Genomic DNA, 27,257 nt, shown 5'->3' on the forward strand with positions numbered 1-27,257 from the left:
ACAGGGTGTAGTAGTCTCTAATGGTTCCTAATGTGATGGAGGAACACAGATGTTATAGCCTTCTTTGGCAATCACATCTGTGTGATTTCTAGTGGGTCCTTGTGTAGGATATATAGTATGTTTGTAGATTGCAGTGTTCAGTGATTTCATTAAATACATCCCAGCCAACACGTCCAAGTGGGGCCCACATGGGATTTACTTGGGTTACATGGGCTTTAACTGGGCATGGGCTCAGAGTGGGCTTTTAAGTGGGTTGGTGTTGGGCCCCATGTGGGCATCCCAGAAGAATATACATGGGCGAGAGATGGGCATCCCAGTTGGCCAGCACATATGGGAACTAGATGGGTCCCAACTGGGCCATAGCCTATTGTGAAATGACATGTAAATTTAATTGTTTTAGGTAAAATAATATTGTTATATACTGCTGTATTATTGACACTTAAGGTGTCATCAAAATGTTTTGGTATTTAAGCCACTATAATGTGAGGTAAAAAAAAAGAAAAAAGAAAAACCTGAATAAACTCAACCACAGCCGTAGATAGCCTATCTGCTCTTTAAAATAGCCAGTGCATTTTTTTTATAAACAGTGTGTGCACGTGTGTGTGGCGGGGGTTGTCATGGAAATGAGAGAAAGTAATCTCGCGATAATCGACGATGACTCATTCATTCTGGAGTTGCCGCTCAGGATCAGCGCCTAAAATATTTCAACTGTTGAAGAGGAGTTTTGAGTTGGGCCAAACAGTGTTGAAGGTAAGTCCTGACTAACAAACAACACTCTAGAACTGAAAAAAGCACTGTGTAAACCTAAAAGTTTATTCAACTACTTTTTTCCCTTTAGCGACGTTCTTGGCTAGGTGGCTAAACGTCCGTTAGCTAGCATGCTATGACTCAAATGAGTTTAACATGTAATGTCCTAACTTGCCAATGTAGACTCACTAATTATGTTAGAACAACTGTCAGACCATCGACGCTCGTATCTAGAGGTTTTTTTTTTCCAAATATAGGTTTGACAACAATTAATTTTCACGTAGTCACGAAGAAGTACTACATTACCCATAATCCCAACGTCTACCAGCGGGGTCTGTGATTGGCTAAATTCTTCTTTACCCGTGAACGGTGTTTCCGTTTCCGCTAGGAGGCTCGCATGTTGGCTAACGTCATGACGATTCGTAATGCATTTTATGGCACAGTGAGTATGATTTCTTATGCTATATGTACACAGACATAGAACAACACATACTATAACACAGTGCCATGCATGCGTTAGCAACGTAGATATGCCGTCATAACGCCGAACGTTAACTTCGTGACAGTTAGTGAGCAACTCTGTATGTTTAATCCGTGTATGGTTCGATCTTTCATTATTCCGTTTCAAAACAAAATCAGAAAAATAAGCAAATGGGTCCGTTTTTCCGTCTTGAAACCAAAACGGAAAACCGAAAATGAAAAAACGGTGTTTTTCTGTAGGAGAACAGAGTGGAGACTAGCAGACTCACAAGCAGCTGCAATTTTCACAGTGGGACTGTTGAGTCACATTATTAAGATTTAACATTTTTTCAGGAGAGAAGGCAACCATGTATATTCCCCATATGCGGTTAGCTTATCCAAATAACGCCTATTTGTAAATCTGCTGCGACGTTTTCGGACATGTGAAAAGCCGTGACCGGCCGGTGTTTCGGGTTAACAGGTGACCGGTTCATGGATGCGCGTTGTCATGGCAACGGCAGAAACAACTGCGCTGGCTGTCCAACATGGCGGAGTCTGAAGCGTAAATAACATCATAAACTTACCCATCTCCAAATAAACATTCCATAAACATTATCATTTCATTTCCTATATTGTTTCCCCTGTCTTCTGTCTATATCTAAAAATCCAAGTTAATAACAAACTGACACCATTGTGGCTTAGATCATTTAATTAATTACTGAGAAGTGAATATGTGCACGGAACATTTCTAATGCTATTTATTTATTCTCAACACAACATCAGTGTTGTTTTGAGCACACTGTTCATTGATCATCAGTGTCATAAAGCAACTGCATTGGGAACACTTAACACTCGCTCCTAAATATAATCTTGTGCCGCTTTGACTTTTAATGATAAAATAGCAAAGACCGCTTTGAGTAGCTTGATCTTCATTTCTGATCCATCACCTGATAAGTTCACCTTGACAAAGTGCCTCGAATTAGACAATAACAAGCCTCACTCTTACGCTCTTTCTGGATGTCACTTACAGAGAGTTTGAAAAAAAAAATTACCTCACCAAAGACATAACAAGGAAAGATGGGGAAAAAGCAGTGCCAAAATGACTGATTGGTGCCAGGGACAGGGGATGCAACCGTGCCATTAGAGCACATGGAGGAGAGCAAAACCGGTAAGTCACAAAATATGCAAGATATAAATGACAGACACAGTGCTCAGTGCTTTTTCTACACTCTTTAATTTTAATTTTTTTATAGTGTTTGCTGTGTTCATGATCACGATGTGAATTTTGGCAACAAAACAAGACTGTCGACCGACAAGATGGCCGCACCCTAGCTAAAAAACTAATGAAAAATGTTAAACTAGACTTCAGTTTTCTCCTTAATGTTTACGTTTAATGTGTTAGTTTAACTGGCTGTTGCGTGTCCTCTTTAATAAAATGTAGTGTCTGTATTCAAAGATCTGTCCTTTTATATTTAATATTTAATATTTAATATTATCTTTCTCAATATTTGCTATTTAATCATGCTCATTATGTGTCAGTGATTTAAAAAACAAACAAAAAGAATATGACAAGTTTTTTCTTTCTTTCAGTTGCTTTCAGGCTATTGGAGAGTTGGAGAGAAAGGTCACTGTGGTGAGTATATTTTCTATTTCGACAGAAAAAAGTGTCACTCAATACTCTCTTTTCATGGCACACCCCTGCAGAATTTTCTAATGTTGCAGACACCATCCTATTTGTGGACACCATCCTATTGACTTCTTAGGGCTCTACAGTGCAAATATTTTATGTGTATTTGCGCCCAAAAGTAGATATGTTTTTAATTGCTGGCTGTCCCCCTCGCTGACCGATGTGTCAGACTGATGAAAAAATATGATTCTGAAATATTGCAGTAACAAAAGCAATAAAATAGCAGTGATGTTGATTGGGTCCCTGGGAAATTCAATGGGTCCCCAATTAAAAAATGTATTTCTTTCTATTTCTTATATTCTTCTATTTCTTAAATTGTAGTGTTAAAGTCCTTTGATGGTGGTATGGTATGATATGGTTATAATTAATGGATATATTCATGTATGTTCAAAATGTAGCCTATCTGAAATTAAACAAATAAAATTCCAAATCTGAAAAGGTTATTGCAAAACAACTGTCACAGTGGCATGACATACAAAATTCAAATAAAATAGCATTATTGTAGCAACATAAATAGCACCAAAATAAATTACTAAAATTCAAATGAAAACAAAATGGTGTCTGTAGTACCAAAATAAATTATAGCTGCTGCGCAGCAATGTCGGGGCCGGGCAATTTTAGGCAAAATTAGGCAATTTGAAAGTGAAAGTTCCAAAGCTGTGACACATATGGTTGATTTGTTATGAATTTGAAATTTAGAGGCTTGCTGTAGTGCCGCCATCAGGACTATTGTCTTGTGTTCAGGGTTTCCGCGGGTCATTAAAAAGCATTAAAAGTCATTAAATAGATTTTGCAAAAATTAAGGCCTTAGATGGCATTAAAAAGCACTAAATTCGATGTCCAGAGGCATTAAAAAATTAAATACACTTGATGGAAAAAAAACATTGTTATTCACGATTTATTTTGATTATATAAACATGTAATAATTTTGATCGTAAGTATAATGTGATGATTGACAGGCAGAACCCTTTAATTGGCTATTGTTTACGGTCGGTGTACGAAGTCACAACACCTGATGCTTGGAATGCAACGTGCTGTGAGCGTGCTCATGCTGTGGCGAAAGAGCGGAGGGAATATTAGCGAAATGTCGGAAAAATGCAATAGTGGAAAGCTGACATAACCCATGGCCCGATGGCCCGGGCCAATAAAATAGTATGTTGGGCAAGTTGATTGACAGGTCACAGGCCCGCTCGGGCCAGTGACGCTGTAAGGCTTTTTTTGTCAGGGGAACAACTCCAGCGGATTTTTATCCCACTTTTCTGGAGCCTTCAGTGGATTTATTGGGCTTTTTGGCCAAAGGTGCCCTCACCTTTGCTCGTGCAGTGAAACGCCGGAGGAGGGGGAAACGTGCCGGTGCGCTTGTGCGTCTTCGCCAACGCGGACACCGCTGCCATGTAGGTACAGTGCCCTCCAAAAGTATTGGAACAGTGAGTCCAATTTGTTTACTTTTGTTGTAGACTGAAAACATTTGGGTTTGACATCAAAAGATGAATATGAGACAAGAGATCAACATTTCAGCTTTTATTTCCAGGTATTTACATCTGGATCTGATACACAACTTAGAAGATAGCATTATTTGTAATGGAACATAAAATTTTTAGGTGAGAAAAAGTATTGGAACATATAAACTTAAAATAGATTAAAGTGAATGAGTCTTAATATTTAGTTGCAAATCCTTTGCTTTCAATAACTGCATCAAGCCTGTGACCCATTGACATCACCAAACTTTTGCATTCTTCTTTTGTGATGCTGTTCCAGGCTTTCACCGCAGCCTCTTTCAGTTGTTGTTTGTTTTGGGGGGTTACTCCCTTCAGTCTCCTTTTCAGCAGGTAAAATGCATGCTCTATTGGGTTTAAGTCTGGAGACTGACTTGGCCAGTCTAAAACCTTCCACTTCTTGCCCCTGATGAACTCCTTTGTTGTTTTGGCAGTGTGTTTTGGGTCGATATCTTGCTGCATGATGAAGGATCTCCCAATCAGTTTGGTTGCATCTTTCTTTAAATTAGCAGACAAAATGTTTCTGTAGACTTCTGAGTTCATTTTGCTGCTGCCATCATGTGTTACATCATCAATGAAGATGAAAGAGCCCGTCCCAGAAGAAGCCATGCAAGCCCAAGCCATGACATTACCTCCACCGTGTTTCACAGATGAGCTTGTATGTTTGGGATCATGAGCAGATCCTTTCTTTCTCCAAACTTTCGCCTTTCCATCACTTTGGAAAAAGTTAATCTTTGTCTCATCAGTCCATAAAACTTTTTCCCAGAATTTTTGAAGCTCATCTCTGTACCTTTTGGCAAATTCCAGCCTGGCCTTCCTATACTTCTTGCTAATGAGTGGTTTGCATCATCTGGTGTAGCCTCTGTACTTTTGTTCATGAAGTCTTCTGCGAGTAGTAGATTGTGATACCTTCACTCCTGCCCTCTGGAGGTTGTTGCTGATGTCACTAACAGTTGTTTTAGGGTCTTTCTTGACAGCTCTCACAATGTTTCTGTCATCAACTGCTGATGTTTTCCTTGGTCTACCTGTTCGACGTCTGTTGCTTAGTACACCAGTGGTTTTTTTCTTCTTCAGGACATTCCAAATGGTTGTACTGGCTATGGCCAATGTTTGTGCAATGGCTCTGATTGATTGTCCATCTTCTCTCAGATTCACAGTTGCTTCTTTTTCACCCATAGACAGCTCTCTGGTTTTCATGTTGGTTCCACCTCTAAATGCAGTCTGCACAGGCAAAACCTATCGTACCCAATCTGAAACTGAGCTCAGACATTCAGTGCTATTTATTGTTTGAATAATCAATGTAATTGGGAGACACCTGGGCAACAAAACACACCTGTCAGTCACATGTTCCAATACTTTTGCTCTCATGAAAAATGGGTGGGTTCAAACAAATAATGTTATCTTCTAAGTTGTGTATCAGATCTAGATGTAAATACCTGGAAATAAAAGCTGAAATGTTGATCTCTTGTCCCATATTCATCTTTTGATGTCAAACCCAAATTTTTTCAGTCTACAACAAAAATAAACGAATTGGACTCACTGTTCCAATACTTTCGGAGGGCACTGTATATTTCTCTCCAACAGGGCTGACCAGTAAACTGGATGAACTTCAGCTACTGAAGTTCATCCAGTAAACTGGATAAACTTCAGCTACTGATGGTGAAAAACGGAGACTTTCTACATCTGCAGTTTTGTGCTTCATGGAGACGTGGCTGTGTGGATCGATACTGGACTCTGCGCTGCAGCTGGCAGGCTTCCAACTCTTTAGAGCGCATCGTAACACGGAACTCTCCGGCAAAACTAAAGGTGGAGGTATCTGTTTTTACACTAACAGCGGCTGGTATAATGACGTGACAGTGATCCAGCAGCACTGTTCTCCTGATCTGGAATCTTTCTTCATCAACTGCAAACCTTTTTTACTCCCCCCGTGAGTTTGCTTCATTCATTCATTCTGGTCGGTGTTTACATCCCACCGCAGGCCAACGTGCAGGAGGCACAGCGCAGCGCTCGCCGACCAGATAGCTACTGTGTGTGGAGCGGACTTTACCCAGACTTTAACAAAGGTAACCACACACATGAACTCCCCAAATAAAAACAGTTTATAAAATGTCCTGAGAACGACCTGAGAGAAGAATATTCTAGATCACTGTTAGACAACTGTTAACAAAGCCTATCACCCCATCCCCTGCGCTGCACTGGGTCACTCTGACCACAACACTGTCCACCTGATTCCCTCATACAGGCAGAAGTTAAAGCTCTGTAAACCTGTTGTGCGGTCATCTAAGAAGTGGACAGAGGCTGTGCTGTATATAGACCATCACGCGCTACGGTGAGGTATAATGGAGTTAAATGAAATGAAGTTAAATGAAATGAAGTTTTATAGACATTTTTTCTCTCTCTATTTTTTTTACTTGGGCCAGTAAGAATACACAAGGGGCCAGTAAAACTCTGAACTACTGGCTCAGGGGGCCAGTGGGGAAAAAATGTAATGTTGAACACTGTGCAAGTTTCAGCAGAAGTGGTTGGATGAGGAACTATTCAGAACCTGGTTAAAGCCTGTCGACAATAAACCACGAGATCTTCAAACACAATGCCCGTCAATGCGGTGAAATCACACATGCTGTCAGATAGTCACAAGTCGGTGATTAAAGGCAGGCAGCAGTTAACTGTGCTGAATTTCTTTGCTGTGACCAGCAACGCAACTTTTGCTTTCGCCACCACAACTGCAGCTGCTGCTGCTACCACCACCACACCTGCCACTACAGTGACCGCCTCCGGCCTTTTCAGGTTAGAGTTAGTTTTTCACATCATTCTTCAGGCTGGTTTTGTTCTTTTTGAAATGTGCAAATAAACCGTCTTGTGGGCCATCTGCAGTTTGACATGGGCATTCAATTTGTTTAAAGTGGCATTAAAAAGAGCATTAAAAAGCATTAAATTAGATTTGCTGATACCTGCAGAAACCCTGTGTGTTTCCAGTTGAGGACATCTGGCATGGGACTGGACCTTTGTGAAAAGTTTGGGTAGATTTCTCACATGGAAATGTTGAACGAGCAGAGGCTTGAACTCACAATCTTCAACACCAAGAAGCAGCCCCTATCTCACTGAGCTAATTGGTAAGTGGAAATGTCACATGTAGCTTCACAAATTGACTAAGCCAGTCACCTGTGTGCAAGACAGCAGCTGTTAGTGTGTAAAGGCAGATTTCAAACGGCTGTCAAAAATTCAGTTATTAAGACAAAAATACACAATTGCATCTAGACAGCATGGAGATGTTGGTAATTTGTTTTTAACAATGATTTATTGGCCCCATAAGTGAAAAACTGATGTTTAAAAATACCATTTTTGAATTGACTACCATAGCTGGGGCTTGAACTCACAACCTCTAACACCAAGAATCAGCTCGTAACTCATTGAACTAATTGGCTGGAAGTGGCTCCTAGTGTGTGTGGTCTGAAAAATGGACTCAGGTAGTCACCAACCCGGCAGCAGTTGTCAAGGCAGATTTCAAAAATTGTCAAAATGTCATCAATTCTGTTATCAAAACAAAAATCTGATAATACATAAATTGCATCTTGACAGCATGGAAATGTTGGTGATTTGTTTTTAATGATAAGTGTTTTGCTTCATAAGAGAAAATCTGATGTTTAAAAATGCCATTCTTACATTGACTCCAGTTGTTCGCATGAGAGTGAAATTCAAAATGCTGTAAAAAATTCAGTTTTTGAGATAAAATTCTGATATTTTCCATACATCATCTACCATGACTCCAAAATTTTGTCATTTTTTTAAATGAACATTGAAAATGTTTTTAGCAAGTATATGTTTACAATACTGTTTACAGTCAAACATTTTGATGCACTGTAGGCTCAATTTTGGATAAATCAAAAATCTGTGTGGATCGTTTGTGGAGGGCAGTCTGAAGATGCTCTGTAGCAAGTTTGGTGTCAATTGAGCAAATATTGTGGGAGGAGATAGGTTTAATACGTTTTACAGTTTCTGAAAAAAACAGAGTGATGAACTTCATAATTTGTACTGAGTTTGAGTGTACAAAAGTTTCTAAAATATTGTGGCTACATTTTGGTGAAAGTTGCAAAACTGTAGCACATATGGTTGGTTTGGTAGGAATTTTCAAAGTTTTTAAATGTAAACGCTTATTGTGACCCCCCCCCCCCCCAAAGAGGAATATTGACATGTGCTCGGAGTTGAGTAAATCTGGCATGGGACTGGAGCTTTGTGCAAAGTTTTTTCATTTTTTCCCGCATGGGAAGTAGGATTTCCTCGGAAGAAGAAGAACATTGAGGAAAACAATAGGGTCCGGGCAGCTTAGGCTGCCCAGCCCCTAATTATCAATAAAAGTGCTGATTTTAACACATAAACAGAACATTCTCATCACCATGACAGAGTTAACAAATAAATTGTCACCAAAATAACACCAAAATCTTCTTGTCTGAACATCAACTAAATGAACTGAGTCAATCACTGCATGTCCCCTAAACGTTAAAACATCATCGACACGAATGAACACAGTATTGAGCAGTGGAAACGTGGGTTTATTTACTACTTTACTAAGTTCGTATCTTTAATTGTTGAAATGAAATCCGCGGTGACTGGCTAGTTGTTTTGGTAGCGGCCAAACTAGCATGCCGCGATACTGTGTACAGGGGATCACGTCTGCGCTGAGTAGATCATGGCTGGTAGCGTTTCGGCGCCGTGCCAGATCTCCGGCGTCATGCCGGCGTATTGGCATGACTGCGTGCGCACGGCACTGGAACGCTATCAGCCATGGTAGATGCGCAGAGGGTTGAAACAGCGCTTGTCTGGTCTGCTGACAACAAGGTTTTTTTTGTTAGTTACTGTGATTTTAAACACGAGTTGTTGTTCACAATGTATCGTTTTTTCATGGGAAAAATGAGGTGCGTCCCCGGGACGCATGGATAGTGAGTTTACTGCGTCCTTTCAGATTTTAATGCGTCAGGGATGCAGGACGCGTACCTAGCAACATCACTGAAATAGGCTAATTTTATAGTATCTCAAACAGTGTGTGCATTTAGAAGATTTATAGAGTTAAAAGGGGTTGAAATAATCTTCATGTCTGTGGTCTCTTGCATTTTTAATATCGGTTAAGATTTGAAAATCCTCTGGTGTGGCCCCAGCCTTAGTCTGCCCCTCCCCTCCCTGTTTCAGCAAGATCCAATGAATGAGCCAGCAGGTCAGTCGCTCTGACAAATGTCTCTTTATTTTTAGAATGGATTCAGGAAGGAAGAGATCCAAATATACAAATCTGTGGAAAAGAGCAAAGAGAAGATGCCAGCATCAGGCTGAGAATGTTGTCAGTCCATTGTTTTTCTTCTGTCATGTTTATTAGTGTAACATGTAAAAACAACATGTAAGAGCTCTCCAAAGCCCTTCTGGCTGAAAAAATAAACAATATTCAGGTTTTGTTGGCACAAATTAAAGTCAGAGAAACAACAAAGAGAGATCTGTGTACACACTCACAGCGCTAACTGACTGCGACAGTCTCGTGAGATTTTATTTGAGGGAGCGGGAGAGAGTCAACTGCGCCTAAAATTAACCGGATGTTTTATTTTGTTTCTGTGCATGACTTCCTGTCCCGCACGATCTGCTCTGTGCTGAATTGCTGCGTTGTGCTCTGGCGTAAAAATAGAAGCTCTGCATATCTGCTACGGATGCTCCAGAGCGCCGCAGCTGTGACAGAGCCGGTGGAACCACAAACATTGATTAGAATTGAAACATATCAGCTCCGCTGCACACGCATCTGGTGGAATTTAGGGGTTACGGGAGGAAGCAGGAGACGGTCAAAGAGGGAGATGCAGCTTTCAGCAGCTGTATCAGAAACATTAAACCAATTTATAACTTTTCAATCGGGCCATCGGCCGGTTCAAGCTACATTGAGACCGATTCATTAATCTGTGTACCGATGCCCTCGCATCTTTTAAATCAAAACCGATTTTCTGATTCAAATCGGTTATTCGTTACAGCCCTAGTTGATATAATTTTTCATGTACTAGGTGTCAGGTCAATTTTCCCGTAATATCAATCTTTCACTATTATCAATCAATTCAATCAATTTTATTTATAAAGCCCAATATCACAAATCACAATTTGCCTCACAGGGCTTTACAGCATACAACATCCCTCTGTCCTTTGGACCCTCACAGCGGATAAGGAAAAACTCCCCCAAAAAAACCCTGTAACGGGGAATAAAGGTAGAAACAACTGAGGAGGGATCCCTCTTCCAGGACGGACAGACGTGCAATAGATGTTGTACAGAACAGATCAGCATAATAAATTAACAGTAATCCGTATGACACAATGAGACAGAAAGAGAGAGAGAGACAGAGAGAGAGAGATGCAGGACAGACGGTAATGACAGTAGCTTACAGCAACATTAATGAAATTAATAATATTATAGTTATAGTTCTGGCTACTGTGGTACAATATGTTGAAAGTATATATTAATATCTGGCAGTATACATGTGTGACAGTAGTCATATGTGTATAATAACAGTAGAAGTATGACTAATGACTAATGATGGCAGCAGCAGCAGGAGGCATGTGGCAGGACCACGGCAGCAGCACAACCACACACGTCACGCTGTCCAGGCACCGCTGCGATATGAGTTAATCTGAGAGACAGTGGAGCACACAGGCTCCGGAGAAGAAGCCGAGTTAGTGACATCCAGAATGGCCGAGTTAGCAAGATGCAGTAATAGGATATGAGAGAGAGAGAGGGAGAGAGAGAGAGAGAGAGAGAGAGAGCGAGACAGAGACAGACAGAGACAGAGAGAGATGCAGGACAGACGATAATGACAGTAGCTTACAGCAACATTAATGAAATTAATAATATTATAGTTATAGTTCTGGCTACTGTGGTACAATATGTTGAAAGTATATATTAATATCTGGCAGTATACATGTGTGACAATAGTCATATGTGTATAATAACAGTAGAAGTATGACTAATGACTAATGATGGCAGCAGCAGCAGGAGGCATCTGGCAGGACCACGGCAGCAGCACAACCACACACGTCACACTGTCCAGGCACCGCTGCGATATGAGTTAATCTGAGAGACAGTGGAGCACAAAGGCTCCGGAGAAGAAGCCGAGTTAGTGACATCCAGAATGGCCGAGTTAGCAAGATGCAGTAATAGGATACGAGAGAGAGAGAGAGAGAGAGAGAGAGAGAGAAGGAGAGAAAGTGCCCAGTGTATTATAGGCGGGTCCTCCGGCAGACTAGGCCTAAGTCAGCCTAACTAGGGGCTGGTACAGGGCAAGCCTGAGCCAGCCCTAACTATGAGCTTTATCAAAGAGGAAAGTCTTAAGTCCAGTCTTAAATGTGGAGTCGGTGTCTGCCTCCCGGACCGTAACAGGAAGATGATTCCACAGGAGAGGAGCCTGATAGCTGAAGGCTCTGGCTATTGATCTACTTTTGGAGACTTTAGGGACCACGAGTATCCCTGCGTTCTCAGAGCGCAGTGTTCTGGTGGGATAATATGGCACTATGAGCTCTCTAAGATATGACAGAGCTTGACCATTTAGAGCTTTATAAGTTAACAGTAGGATTTTAAATTCAATTCTGGATTTTACAGGGAGCCAGTGCAGAGAAGCTAAAACTGGAGAAATATGATCTTGTTTCTTAGTTCCTGTTAGTACACGTGCTGCTGCATTCTGAATTAGCTGGAGAGTTTTTAAGGACTTACTAGAGCTACCTGATAATAGAGAGTTACAGTAATCCAGCCTAGAGGTAACAAAAGCATGGACCAATTTTTTCTGCATCTTTTCGGGTCAGGATAGGCTGAATTTTCGCAATATTACGCAGATGAAAAAATGCAGTCCGTGAGGTTTGTTTTAAATGAGAATTAAAAGACAAATCTTGATCAAATGTTACTCCGAGGTTTCTTACGGTAGTGCTAGAGGCCAGAGCAATGCCATCTAGAGAAACTATGTCATCAGATAAAGAGTCTCTGAGTTGTTTGGGGCCAAGAACAATAACTTCAGTTTTGTCTGAATTTAACATCAGGAAATTGGTGCTCATCCAGGTTTTTATTTCTTTAAGGCAGTTATGGAGTTTAGTTAATTGATTACTTTCTTCTGGCTTCATCGATAAATACAACTGTGTATCATCCGCATAACAATGGAAATTTAGAGTGATTTCTAATGATGTTGCCTAAAGGAAGCATATATTGAATAAATAGGATTGGTCCGAGCACAGAACCTTGCGGAACTCCAAAACAAACTTTGGTACAGTACAGGCCAAAAGTTTGGACACACCTTCTCATTCAATGCGTTTTCTTTATTTTCATGACTATTTACATTGTAGATTCTCACTGAAGGCATCAAAACTATGAATGAACACATGTGGAGTTATGTACTTAACAAAAAAAGGTGAAATAACTGAAAACATGTTTTATATTCTAGTTTCTTCAAAATAGCCACCCTTTGCTCTGATTACTGCTTTGCACACTCTTGGCATTCTCTCAATGAGCTTCAAGAGGTAGTCACCTGAAATGGTTTCCACTTCACAGGTGTGCCTTATCAGGGTTAATTAGTGGAATTTCTTGCTTTATCAATGGGGTTGGGACCATCAGTTGTGTTGTGCAGAAATCAGGTTAATACACAGCCGACAGCCCTATTGGACAACTGTTAAAATTCATATTATGGCAAGAACCAATCAGCTAACTAAAGAAAAACGATTGGCCATCATTACTTTAAGAAATGAAGGTCAGTCAGTCCGGAAAATTGCAAAAACTTTAAATGTGTCCCCAAGTGGAGTCGCAAAAACCATCAAGCGCTGCAACGAAACTGGCACACATGAGGACCGACCCAGGAAAGGAAGACCAAGAGTCACCTCTGCTTCTGAGGATAAGTTCATCCGAGTCACCAGCCTCAGAAATGGCAAGTTAACAGCAGCTCAGATCAGAGACCAGATGAATGCCACACAGAGTTCTAGCAGCAGACCCATCTCTAGAACAACTGTCAAGAGGAGACTGCGCGAATCAGGCCTTCATGGTCAAATAGCTGCTAGGAAACCACTGCTAAGGAGAGGCAACAAGCAGAAGAGATTTGTTTGGGCCAAGAAACACAAGGAATGGACATTAGACCAGTGGAAATCTGTGCTTTGGTCTGATGAGTCCAAATTTGAGATCTTTGGTTCCAACCGCCGTGTCTTTGTGAGACGCAGAAAAGGTGAACAGATGGATTCCACATGCCTGGTTCCCACTGTGAAGCATGGAGGAGGAGGTGTGATGGTGTGGGGGTGCTTTGCTGGTGACACTGTTGGGGATTTATTCAAAATTGAAGGCACACTGAACCAGCATGGCTACCACAGCATCCTGCAGCGACATGCCATCCCATCCGGTTTGCGTTTAGTTGGACGATCATTTATTTTTCAACAGGACAATGACCCCAAACACACCTCCAGGCTGTGTAAGGGCTATTTGACCAAGAAGGAGAGTGACGGAGTGCTGCGGCAGATGACCTGGCCTCCACAGTCACCGGACCTGAACCCAATCGAGATGGTTTGGGGTGAGCTGGACCGCAGAGTGAAGGCAAAGGGGCCAACAAGTGCTAAACACCTCTGGGAACTCCTTCAAGACTGTTGGAAAACCATTTCAGGTGACTACCTCTTGAAGCTCATTGAGAGAATGCCAAGAGTGTGCAAAGCAGTAATCAGAGCAAAGGGTGGCTATTTTGAAGAAACTAGAATATAAAACATGTTTTCAGTTATTTCACCTTTTTTTGTTAAGTACATAACTCCACATGTGTTCATTCATAGTTTTGATGCCTTCAGTGAGAATCTACAATGTAAATAGTCATGAAAATAAAGAAAACGCATTGAATGAGAAGGTGTGTCCAAACTTTTGGCCTGTACTGTACGTACGGATGATTCATTATGAACGTCAACAAACTGAAAACGATCAGATAAATAAGATTTAAACCAGCTTAGTGCAGAACCTTTTAGGCCAATTAAGTGATCCAGTCTCTGCAGTAGAATTTGATGGTCAGTTGTGTCAAACGCCGCACTAAGATCTAATAAAACAAGTACAGAGACGAGTCCTTTGTCTGAAGCAATCAGAAGGTCATTTGTAATTTTAACTAGTGCTGTCTCAGTGCTATGATGCACTCTAAATCCTGACTGAAATTCCTCACATAAATTATTATCATGGAGAAAATCACACAGCTGGTCTGCGACTACTTTCTTGAGGATCTTTGACATAAAGGGAAGATTAGATATTGGTCTATAGTTGGCTAACACCTCTGGATCCAGGGTGGGCTTTTTTAGTAGAGGTTTAATTACAGCTACCTAAAAAGACTGTGGTACATAGCCTGTTAATAAGGATATATTGATCATATCTAATGTATGAGTGTTAACTAAAGGTAAGACCTCCTTAAGTAGCCTAGTTGGGATGGGGTCTAAGAGACACGTTGATGATTTAGATGAAGAAATCACTGTGGTCAATTCTTGAAGAGAAATTGGGGAGAAGCAATCTAAATATATATTAGGTCTTACAGCTGTGTTTGAGGTTAGATAGGTACTATCTGAGGACAGGAGGTCATGAATTTTGCCTCTAATAGTTAGAATTTTGTCATTAAAAAAGCTCATAAAATCATTACTGCTAAGGGCTAAAGGAACACAAGGCTCAATAGAGCTGTGACTCTCAGTCAGCCTGGCTACAGTGCTGAAAAGAAACCTGGGGTTGTTCTTGTTTTCTTCTATTAATGCTGAGTAATAGTTTGCTCTGGCATTGTGGAGGCCCCTCTTATAAGTTTTGAGACTGTCTGTCCAGATTAAACGAGATTCTTCCAGTTTGGTTAATCGCCAATTCCTTTCAAATTTTCGCGATATTTGTTTTAACTTACGGGTTTGAGAGTTATACCAAGGAGCGAACTTTCTTTGCTTTGTTAACTTCATTTTAAGAGGAGCTACAGAGTCGTGTGTGGTTCGCAGCGAGCCTACGGCGCTATCGACAAGATGATCAATTCGGGAGAGGTTAAAGTCGGTATGGGAAACCTCTGTTACTGAAGGACTTGGTATTGAATGACAGCGCAGTGGGTGGTGTTGGTGCAGCGCACTCCTCCGTCAGCGCCTCTCCCTCCCGCTGCGTCCCTCTCTTGCCCGGCTCGTGCGCGAGCCATCTCTGCCTGAACGGGATTTGCCGTGATATACAACATTATTGATAGTATTAATTAATTATTAATGATATTCGAATGATCCAATTTAGGTTCAAACTTATAAAAAAATAAATATATTTGAATATATTTCTAACTTCGATTTTTTTTTGACAGCCCTAACACACATTTACTGCTGATCTATTCGCACGGGATAAGTATTACCTGAGGTAATTGTCCTGGACCCTTTTACAGAAGGTAAAAGTCGCGGTAATCTTTACTGACATCGTGCGGTAATGATTACTGACATGGCACATTCGGACGGGACTAAAATCTCTGGTAATTATTACTTTACCCCTCATCCCTATGTAAAACTAATCCCGTCCGAACAGGGCATTAGTCTATTCCTATTTCATATTGCATGCAGTTTGGGCCTTTTCTGTCTGTCTCCATGTCTTAAACCTTATCTGGCCCACAAGGTCAGCATATGTGAAGTAGTTTCTCTCTGTGCACACAAAGGCGTTATCTGTTTCTCTGGCATAAGTACTTCCACTCTGTATGTCAATTTGTCTCTCATTCGCCCGGGAGCTGGGGTTCCAGGGTCTGAATGCTTGATAATTTATTTCAAAGAAAATAAACGCCCAAAGGACAGCTCTCTGTGTTTTTCATGATCACCACGAATTATTGCCATTACACAGGCATTTGACTGGTGAGCCAAAAATATAATTTTAGACCCTGCATTGGCTGTTTAAAGCCAAGTCTTAGAAACTTTTGTTTGTTTGTATGATAGTGTGACGTGTGTTGCAGTAAAAGATTATCTAACATGACTTTTTTCTATTTTACAGGGGGGTGAAGCAGCAGACCAAACTGCAGAAAGCCAGGACTAGGCCTGTGTTCCTCCATCTATGTTACTTCCTGTATGTTTCTGTGTGTTCCTGTTGCAGTGTTCCTCCATCTATGTTACTTCCTGTATGTTTCTGTATGTTCCTGTTGCAGTGTTCCTCCATCTATGTTACTTCCTGTAAGTTTTTGTATGTTCCTGTATGTTCCTTAGCAGAAAGTGTTCCTGTTTGCTCTCCTTTTTTTTTTCTCCGTTTTTTTTTTTTTCCTCATAGTTTCCAATAAATCGGACAAATGTCAATGTTGACAGAATTTTTTTCTCTCTGGTTTTTCAGTGAGTATGTGATGGTGACACTTTAAATGTATTGGTATTGATGTAAATGGTATTGTTAAAAAAATTCTAGGAACATTCACTGAGTGTTTTAATTTCCTAGGAGTAGGAACAGAATCACATTTGTTTTATAATTTTCATGAAGGGAACATTAAACTGAAAACATTGTGGTAACCTTCCTTTAGTGTTCAATTAACCTTGGGAACGTCAGGAAAACTTGCTGTTTATAATTGTGTTTAAAACATTTAAACATTTTGGCAACCGTCCTGTAATATTCAACTTACTTTCCCAGAACATTCTGGGAACTTCAAAATAACCTTCTGGTTATGTTAGGAAAACTTGCTGTTTTAACTTGGAAGGAACATTTGAGGGAGAACATTCTGGTAACTTTCTTAAAACATTAAATTAACCTTACCTAAACATTCAGGCAACATCAAAATATCCTTCTGGTAACGTCAGGAAAACTTGCCGTTTTAACTTAGAAAGAACGTTTGAGGGGAGACATTTTGGTAACCTTCTTATAACGTTCAATTAACCTTCCAAAAATGGTTAGGGAACATCAAAATAACCTTCTGGTTATGTCAGGAAAACTTGCCATTTTAACTTGGAAGGAACGTTTGAGGGGAGACGTTTTGGTAACCTTCTTATAACACTCAATTAACCTTCCAAGAACGTTCTGGGAACATCAAAATAACCTGGTTACGTCAGGAAAACTTGCCGTTTTAACTTGCAGGGAACGTTTTACGGAGAACATTCTGGTAACCTTCTTTAAACGTTCAATTAACCTTCCAAGAACGTTCCGGGAACATCAATATAACCTTCTGGTTACATCAGGAAAACTTGCCGTTTTAACATGCAGGGAACGTTTTACGGAGAACATTCTGGTAACCTTCTCATAACGCTCAATTAACCTTCCAAGAACATTCAGGGAACATCAATATAACCTTCTGGTTACGTCAGGAAAACTTGCCGTTTTAACATGCAGGGAATGTTTTACGGAGAACATTCTGGTAACCTTCTTATAACGCTCGATTAACCTTCCAAGAACGTTCAGGGAACATCAATATAACCTTCTGGTTACGTCAGGAAAACTTGCCGTTTTAACATGCAGGGAACGTTTTACGGAGAACATTCTGGTAACCTTCTTTAAACGTTCAATTAACATTCCAAGAACGTTCCCGGGAACATCAATATAACCTTCTGGTTACGTCAGGAAAACTTGCCGTTTATACTAGTATATTACGTTGTGTTGCAATGTTCAAAAAACGTTCCTACAACTTAAAACAAACTTTCCCAGAATGTTTAGGGAACCAAAATTTGTTAGCTGGCCTGTTAATAAAGATATATTGATCATGCCTAATATGAGTGTTAACTAAAGGTAAGACTTCCTTAAGTAGCCTAGTCGGGATGGGGTCTAAGAGACACGTTGATGATTTAGATGAAGAAGTCAGTGCGGTCAATTGTTGAAGAGAAATTGGGGAGAAGCTATCTAAATATATATTAGGTCAAACAGCTGTGTTTGAGGGCAGATTGGTTTCGTTTGAGGGCAGGAGGTCATGAATTTTGCCTCTTACATTTAGAATTGTCATTAAAAAAACTCATAAAATAATTACTGCTACAGGCTAAAGGAATAGAAGGCTCAATAGAGCTGTGACTCTCAGTCAGCCTGGCTACAGTGCTGAAAAGAAACCTGGGGTTGTTCTTATTTTCTTGTATTAATGCTGAGTAATAGTTTGCTCTGGCATGGTGGAGGTCCCTCTTTTTGAGACTTTGTTCCCAGACTAAACAAGATTCTTCCAGTTTGGTTAATTGCCAATTCCTTTCAAACTTTCACGACATTTGTTTTAATTTTCGGGTTTGAGAGTTGTACCAAAGAGCAAACTTTCTTTGCTTTGTTCACTTCTTTTTAAGAGGTGCTACAGAGTCAAGTGTTGTTCTCAGCGAGCCCACAGCGCTATTGACAAGATGAGTTCGGGAGAGTTTAAAGTCGGTACAGGAAACCTCTGTTACAGAAGGACATGGTATTAAATTCAACGTAGATGGAATCTTTGCTTTAGATTTTGTGACAGCACTATCTGATAAACATCTAGTATGGTAACTTGCTGAGTGGCGTGTAATCGAGTAAAAAGAAATCAAAAGTTATTAAATAATGATCTGATAGAGAGGGATTCTGTGGAAAGACTGTTAGGTTATCAATTTCAATTCCATACGTTCAGAACTAGATCGAGGGTATGGTTAAAACAGTGAGTGGGTTTATGTACACCCTGAAGCCAATGGAGTCTAATAATGAGTTAAACACAGTAGCCATGGAGTCATTATCAACATCAACATGAATGATAAAATCACCTACAATAAAAACTTTATCTGATTTAAGAACTAAACTGGATAAAAACTCTGAGAATTCAGATACAAATTCAGAATACGGGCCAGGAGCACAGTAGACCATAACAAATAAAAGTGGCTGTGAGGTTTTCCAGGTCGGATGTAAAAGACTAAGAACAAGGCTTTCAAAGGAATTATAATCTAGTTTAGGTTTAGGGCTGATTAACAGACTAGAGTTAAAAATGGCTGCAACTCCCCCTCCTCGTCCGCTGCCTTGAAGAACGTGGGTTTTATTATGACTGGGAGGAGTGGATTCATTTAGACTGACATATTCATCTTGACACAGCCAGGTTTCAGTGAGGCTGAGTAAATCAATATGATTATCTGATATTAATGTGTTTACTAACACTGCTTTGGATGATAGAGACCTGATAATTAACAGTCCACATTTAATTCTCTTGTTTTGTCTTTCTGTCACAGAGGAGGTTTTAATTTTTATTAGGTTGTTATGCACAACTGGCCTGGCGTTGACAGACCCAATTCGCAAAACGCAAATGGGTCTGGACACGGACTGTACATTTCCTCTATTCCCGAGGGGCGGTATCAACGGCTGTCACTCAAAGTGCCCCTTCAAACAATTGGAAAGACGGAAAACCAATCAGAGTAAATTTAATGTGTGACGTAGGCTAGCACAACGCCACTGTAAACAGACAAGCAAGCAAGTGCAGCGTGCAGCGGAGATGAGCTGTGATGATGTTTGGGAAAGAGTGTTGCCGTCTTTGCGGATTTCCTCCACATTGTGGACTCCAAGTTGCATGGCTGTGATTCCCAGCTTGGTTGTTTCCCTGACCTGTTCCTCCATGAGAGCAACTAGCGGAGAAACAACAATAGCCACTGGGTTTTCACTGAATCCCATCTTTTTCCCGATCAACAGAGCCAGTTGGTAAATTAAACTTTTACCAAACCCCATAGGAAGGACAGCAAACACATCCTTTTTTTCAATAAAAGCTTTCAGTGCAGCCGTTTGTTCTGCTTTTGAAGAAAATATACATTCCAGTTCGTTCAACACATTTACCATAGCAGTTTCAAAATCAGTAGCCATGTTGGTTGTTTACAAAATGCATTCACTCCGCTCCTTGTCCCTCCTATTCTGATGATGTAATAACCTGCCCCAAAGTAATAAATGGTTGTGACTGGCCCGGTAAGCCAAAACCGATGCCAGAATTCACGTTTATGACCCCATGGCCAGACTGATCTGTGGAACGAAATAGAATATGAGCTTGTGAGATCAGGATGGTTTCACCAGGCTAATGCACAACTCCTCTTTGTTAAGTTGTAGATTTAGATAATTTAGGTGATCGGGGGACAGACACCGTTTGTATAAAGCTATGGGTGGGTAACTGCACTAGAAGCTCAGAGAAGCGTGTAAGACTGCGACTGGTTCTTGGTCTCAACTCTGGGTTGTCAGGGTTTTGAATCACTAATAAACGTGGCCAGGTTTCTAGATATGAGAGCAGCGCCATCCAAAGTAGGATGAATGCCGTCTCTCCTAATCAGACTAGGTTTTCCCCGGAAAGTTTGCCAATGATCAACAAAACCCACATCGTTTGCTGGACTCCACCTGGACAGCCAGCAATTAAATGATGACATGCTGCTAAACATCTCATCAGTGGTCCGATTTGGGAGAGGTCCAACATAGTTTTATCATATTCACACACCGAGGCAACATTAATTTTTGTCACCTCCGACTGGCGTAACCGGGTGTCATTGCCGCCGATGTAAATAACAATCTTATTAAATCTATGTTTAGCCTTAGCCAGCAGTTTTGAATTTGACTCAATGTCGCCCGCTCTGGCCCCAGGGATACATTTAACTATGGCCGCTGGTGTTGCTAACTTCACGTTTCTCAAAATACAGCTGTCAATGACCAGAGTTTTCTCCTCAGCGGGTGTGTCGCTGAGTGGGGAAAAACGGTTGGAAACATGAACAGGCTGGTGGTGAGCCATGGGCTTCAGCTTGGTACTACGCTTCTCCCGGACAGTTACCCAGCCTGCACGGGGGTTACTGGGGGACCGCTAGCAGAGGCTATGCTAAGTGGCTCTGCGCCGGCTACAGGGGGCTGGCTAACTACCGCAGCTACAGAGTGATTTTCCATGGTGCGGAGCCGCACTTCCAATTCACTAAGCCTCGCCTCCAATGCAGCAAATAAACTACACTTGTTACATTTACCACTGTCGCTAAAGGAGGCAGATGCATAACTGAACATTTGGTACACCGAGCAAGAAATGAGAAGTCATCAGAAAATCCAGCAGTCAGTTTGCATCACCCTTGGTGGTGGTTTGGAAGAAGTCGGGTGACATGAGAATCTGTAATGATTTCCGCTGGCTCAATGTTCGGACAATCAAGGATGCTCATCCGCTTCCCCATCCAGCTGATGCTCTGGCTGCTCTGGGCGGACACTCCTTTTTCTCCACAATGGACCTCACTTCTGGGTACTGTGGTGGCAAAACTACTATTTAATGAACAGCTTAAAGAAAAAGTCTTCACACGTCTGCTGTCTTTCTTGAGTTTTAATTAGCATTCATGAATGGAGACACTCACACATACAACCGCATGAACAGTCAGTCAGTAAGAGTGCCTAGCAAGTCTTCTCACCCTGCTATCTTTATAGTTCCCATAACACATGCACATCAACAGTCAAAATATGTGGCGCCTTGACATTCCTAAAACACAACATCTCTTCAGACTAACAAGAACACTTGTCCTCCCTGGCTCATAATCTTGGTGTCTGAGCCTCCCTGGCTCGTGACCTTGGTGTCTCTCACTGCTGTCACAGTAGGGGTTAAATGAGCGACACACATCATTAGGTTAGAAGTTCAGTTTCATCAAAACAAGTAACCTTATACAACACATTATAGATTAAAGGTGTTTAAATACCAGAATTTTCCATCACATTCCACCCTTTTTAGCATTTTCACGCTAAACCATAAGCATGGAAAATTATCTTACAACCTTATGTCCTACGAGTTCCACCCGTACCAGCCAAACGCCAGTAACACCAGCCTCCAACATGTGAGACAAAAACCCAGGCAGAAGTCACAGGCCACAAGCACAGGCAAGCCAAACATCCCCCTCCCTATATGGCGAAGGAGAAGGTAAAAGACTTGTCCGTCTAACTACACTACCTAATAAGGGAAAAACCTCTATATGATGAGGGCAAAAAACCCTTATACCACACTTTAAGCTAAGGCAAGATAAGCATAAATGAAAAATGTTTTAAATGAGAATACACAATAGTAACAAATCAATTAAGAGAACTCTGACTGTCATGCAAACATTCATATAAAGCGAATGAAGATGAATAATGAAATAATTGTGTGCAGTCAATGTGAAGTAGTGTAATGTAAAAATGTGATTGCTAAGCGTGATTAAATGTGATATGCTAATCAGACAACTAATGAATCAACTTTAATGATCAAAACATTTCTAAACTAAAACACATAAATGTGAATCAGAATAAAACTTAAACGAATGACTCCTGTGAGTTGTAAGGAGGAGTCCACAGATCCATCTGCACGTAGCGCCCTACAGCAGGTGATACCATTGATGTAATCAAAGATCTCACACAGGGAACGATGCAACACATAAAAATGCATAACATCAGCAGGATCACTACGACATTAATGACGCTTTCCATCCACTCAAAGAAAACCAGGACCACAGGTCCACACCTGCTCCGAACTCAGTGTCATGTCTCTTCTCCAGATGTAGCAGGTCATTAAGATGAGCAACCACATGTGTCATGTTATCAGTGATGTATGTATGTATGTATGTATGTATGTATGTATGTACCGCAATCAGTACCTACAATATGACAAACCTCCCTTGGCTAGCCAGGACTAAATCCATAGCCATCCTGTTCTGCAGAGCCACATTTCTGAGGCCCTGTACTGCTGGTGTGAGTGAGCCGAATCCTGTAGCCACGTTACCTGTGAGATTTTCCAAGTCCACAGCTCCAGCATCAATCTTGTGTGTATTGTTTACTGTTCCCCCACCATGGCAGGAAACCCCCAAAACCCTTCTCCACAGGGGCCACCCTTACCACAGCTCGTCTTGCTCTGTGCGGTGGGTAGTAGTGATCATAGTCTGTGTGAAAATGAGTCAAATCAGGAACAATAGTCACAGCAGGCAGCAACTTAGCCAAGTAGCACCTGCCACACCATCCAGGCTGAAGGGCCTGATGAACATGTTTGCCACACACCCAGACGTGTTGTCTGAGCGATCCATACCCATCACTGGATGTCAGTAAGCCATCTCTGTCACCAAAAGCACCTGGAACGAACCGTTCCACCTGCGAGCTTTCCAGTTCTTTCGTCTCAGCTCTCTCACCACAACATAGTCGCCTGCATTGAGATCATGCACCTTCCCTTCTGCAGGTTTGGGCAGGGCAGCTTTCACCTGTTGGTGGATTTCAGACAAAACAGAGGACAAGGTTGCACAATATCCTAACATTTCATCCTCGCAGTGACCAGTGTCTGGCAACTGCCTTTTAACAGGCCCAATCCCGGTATTGAGAGGTCTGCCAAATAAGATCTCAAATGGACTGAATCCATTTCTGCTCCTCCTTCTAGCCCTCATGTGCATCAACACAATAGGAAGAGCTTTTGTCCATGACATCTTAGTCTCCTCACACACTTTCACAAGTTTGTTTTTAAAAGTTGTGTTTTCTCTCTCACAAACCCCTCCAGAGGCTGGGTGATATGCACAATGGTGTCTCAGATCAATACTTACCAACTCACCAATTGGAATTTCCCACCTGGGAATTATCAGAGTCATCAAAGCTTTCGCCACTGCTGCTGCATCCTGTTAAGCTATGGGAAAAGCTTCAACCCATTTTGAAAACATGCACACAATCACCAAAACAGACTTTTTTTCCCCTTTGCTTGGTGTTAGTTCAATGAAATCCATTTGCAAGTGATCAAAAGGTCTTTCTGGAGGTGGATGAGCCGCCTGTCAATCAATCAATCAATCAATCAATCAATTTTATTTATAAAGCCCAATATCACAAATCACAATTTGCCTCACAGGGCTTTACAGCATACGACATCCCTCTGTCCTTATGACCCTCGCAGCGGATAAGGAAAAACTCCCCAAAAAAAACCCTTTAACGGGGGAAAAAAATGGTAGAAACCTCAGGAAGAGCAACTGAGGAGGGATCCCTCTTCCAGGACAGACAGACGTGCAATAGATGTCGTACAGAACAGATCAGCATAATAAATTAACAGTAATCCGTATGACACAATGAGACAGAGAGAGAGAGAGACAGAGAGAGAGATGCAGGTAATAACAGTAGCTTACAACAACATTATTGAAAGTAATAATATTATAGTTCTGGCTACTGTGGTACAATATGTTGAAAGTATGTATTAATATCTGGCAGTATACATGTGTGACAATAGTCATATGTGTATAATAACAGTAGAAGTATGACTAATGACTAATGATGGCAGCAGCAGCAGGAGGCATCTGGCAGGACCACGGCAGCAACACAACCACACATGTCACGCTGTCCAGGCACCGCTGCGATATGAGTTAATCTGAGAGACAGTGGAGCACAAAGGCTCCGGAGAAGAAGCCGAGTTACATCCAGAATGGCCGAGTTAGCAAGATGCAGTAATAGAATACGAGAGAGAGAGAGAGAGAGAGAAGGAGAGAAGGTGCCTGGTGTATTATAGGGGGGTCCTCTGGCAGACTAGGCCTAAGTCAGCCTAACTAGGGGCTGGTACAGGGCAAGCCTGAGCCAGCCCTAACTAGCTTATACGCTTATAAGCCTAACTAATAAGCTTTATCAAAGAGGAAAGTCTTAAGTCTAGTCTTAAATGTGGAGACGGTGTCTGCCTCCCGGACCGTATCAGGAAGATGATTCCACAGGAGAGGAGCCTGATAGCTGAAGGCTCTAGCTCCTGATCTACTTTTGGAGACTTTAGGGACCACGAGTAACCTTGCGTTCTCAGAGCGCAGTGTTCTGGTGGGATAATATGGCACTATGAGCTCACTAAGATATGACGGAGCTTGACCATTTAGAGCTTTATAAGTTAACAGTAGGATTTTAAATTCAGTTCTGGATTTTACAGGGAGCCAGTGCAGAGAAGCTAAAACAGGAGAAATATGATCTCGTTTCTTAGTTCCTGTTAGTACACGTGCTGCTGCATTCTGAATTAGCTGGAGAGTTTTTAAGGACTTACTAGAGCTACCTGATAATAGAGAGTTACAGTAATCCAGCCTAGAGGTAACAAAAGCGTGGACCAATTTTTCTGCATCTTTTCAGGTCAGGATAGGCCTAATTTTCGCAATATTACGCAGATGAAAAAATGCAGTCCGTGAGGTTTGTTTTAAATGAGAATTAAAAGACAAATCTTGATCAAATATTACTCCAAGGTTTCTTACGGTGGTGCTAGAGGCCAGAGCAATGCCATCTAGAGAAACTATGTCATCAGATAAAGAGTCTCTGAGTTGTTTGGGGCCAAGAACAATAACTTCAGTTTTGTCTGAATTTAACATCAGGAAATTGGTGCTCATCCAAGTTTTTATGTCTTTAAGGCAGTTATGGAGTTTAGTTAATTGATTACTTTCTTCTGGCTTCATCAATAAATACAACTGAGTATCATCCACATAACAATGGAAATTTATAGAGTGATTTCTAATGATGTTACCTAAAGGAAGCATATATATAGTAAATAGGATTGGTCCGAGCACAGAACCTTGCAGAACTCCAAAACAAACTTTGGTACGTAAGGATGATTCATTATGAACGTCAACAAACTGAAAACGATCAGATAAATAAGATTTAAACCAGCTTAGTGCAGAACCTTTTAGGCTAATTAAATGATCCAGTCTCTGCAGTAGAATTTGATGGTCAATTGTGTCAAACGGCGCACTAAGATCTAATAAAACAAGTACAGAGACAAGTCCTTTGTCTGAAGCAATCAGAAGGTCATTTGTAATTTTAACTAGTGCTGTCTCAGTGCTATGATGCACTCTAAATCCTGACTGAAATTCCTCACATAAATTATTATCATGGAGAAAATCACACAGCTGGTCTGCGACTACTTTCTCAAGGATCTTTGACATAAAGGGAAGATTAGATATTGGTCTATAGTTGGCTAACACCTCTGGATCCAGGGTGGGCTTTTTTAGTAGAGGTTTAATTACAGCTACCTTAAAAGACTGTGGTACATAGCCTGTTAATAAGGATATATTGATCATATCTAATATATGAGTGTTAACTAAAGGAAAAACCTCCTTAAGTAGCCTAGTTGGGATGGGGTCTAAGAGGCACGTTGATGATTTAGATGAAGAAATCACTGTGGTCAATTCTTGAAGAGAAATTGGGGAGAAGCAATCTAAATATATAATAGGTCTTACAGCTGTGTTTGAGGTTAGATAGGTACTATTTGAGGACAGGAGGTCATGAATTTTGCCTCTAATAGTTAGAATTTTGTCATTAAAAAAGCTCATAAAATCATTACTGCTAAGGGCTAAAGGAATACAAGGCTCAATAGAGTTTTGACTCTCAGTCAGCCTGGCCACAGTGCTGAAAAGAAACCTGGGGTTGTTCTTGTTTTCTTCTATTAATGCTGAGTAATAGTTTGCTCTGGCATTGCGGAGGCCCCTCTTATAAGTTTTGAGACTGTCTGTCCAGATTAAACGAGATTCTTCCAGTTTGGTCAACTGCCAATTCCTTTCAAATTTTCGCGATATTTGTTTTAACTTACGGGTTTGAGAGTTATACCAAGGAGCGAACTTTCTTTGTTTTTTTAACTTCTTTTTAAGAGGAGCTACAGAGTCAATTGTTGTTCGCAGCGAGCCTACGGCGCTATCGACAAAATGATCAAAGTCGGTACAGGAAACCTCTGTTACTGAGGGACTTGGTATTGAATTTAACGACGGAGTAATCTTTTCCTTAAATTTTGCGACAGCACTATCTGATAAACATCTAGTATAGTAACTGTTGCTGAGTGGCGTGTAATCGAGTAAAAAGAAATCAAAAGTAATCAGATAATGATCCGATAGCGAGGGATTCTGTGGAAAGACTTTTAGGTTATCAATTTCAATTCCTACGTCAGAACTAGATCGAGGGTATGGTTAAAACAGTGAGTGGGTTCATGTACACCCTGACTGAAGCCAATGGAGTCTAATAATGAGATAAACGCGGTAGCCAGGGAGTCATTATCAATGTCGAC

At 41.1% G+C, this 27,257-nt stretch overlaps 1 protein-coding gene and 1 long non-coding RNA gene across 3 annotated transcripts; one reads left to right on the forward strand and one right to left on the reverse strand.

Annotated features, from left to right (window-relative positions):
- The first annotated feature begins 1,104 nt into the window (after positions 1-1,104).
- On the forward strand, positions 1,105-16,856 carry LOC144462481 (uncharacterized). Of its 2 annotated transcripts, XR_013490772.1 has the most exons (7): positions 1,105-1,189; positions 2,237-2,374; positions 2,797-2,839; positions 6,368-6,452; positions 7,084-7,176; positions 7,347-7,502; positions 16,367-16,856. It is a non-coding gene; the product is annotated as an uncharacterized LOC144462481 (long non-coding RNA). The 2 variants fall into 2 exon arrangements; XR_013490774.1 differs by lacking the exons at positions 7,347-7,502; positions 16,367-16,856 and adding an exon at positions 6,632-6,718 and having other exon boundaries at positions 7,084-7,338.
- LOC144464273 (uncharacterized) lies at positions 9,055-27,156 on the reverse strand (the record flags this gene model as incomplete). The annotated part of the gene is made up of 5 exons (XM_078170804.1): positions 9,055-9,162; positions 15,088-15,484; positions 23,117-23,160; positions 23,347-23,472; positions 26,944-27,156. Coding segments are annotated over 5 exons (888 nt in total), but the record flags the coding sequence as incomplete, so codon positions are not given.
- Positions 27,157-27,257: the final 101 nt, after the last annotated feature.

Source organism: Epinephelus lanceolatus, chromosome 1, assembly GCF_041903045.1.
Source record: "Epinephelus lanceolatus isolate andai-2023 chromosome 1, ASM4190304v1, whole genome shotgun sequence".
Classification (NCBI taxonomy): domain Eukaryota; kingdom Metazoa; phylum Chordata; class Actinopteri; order Perciformes; family Serranidae; genus Epinephelus; species Epinephelus lanceolatus.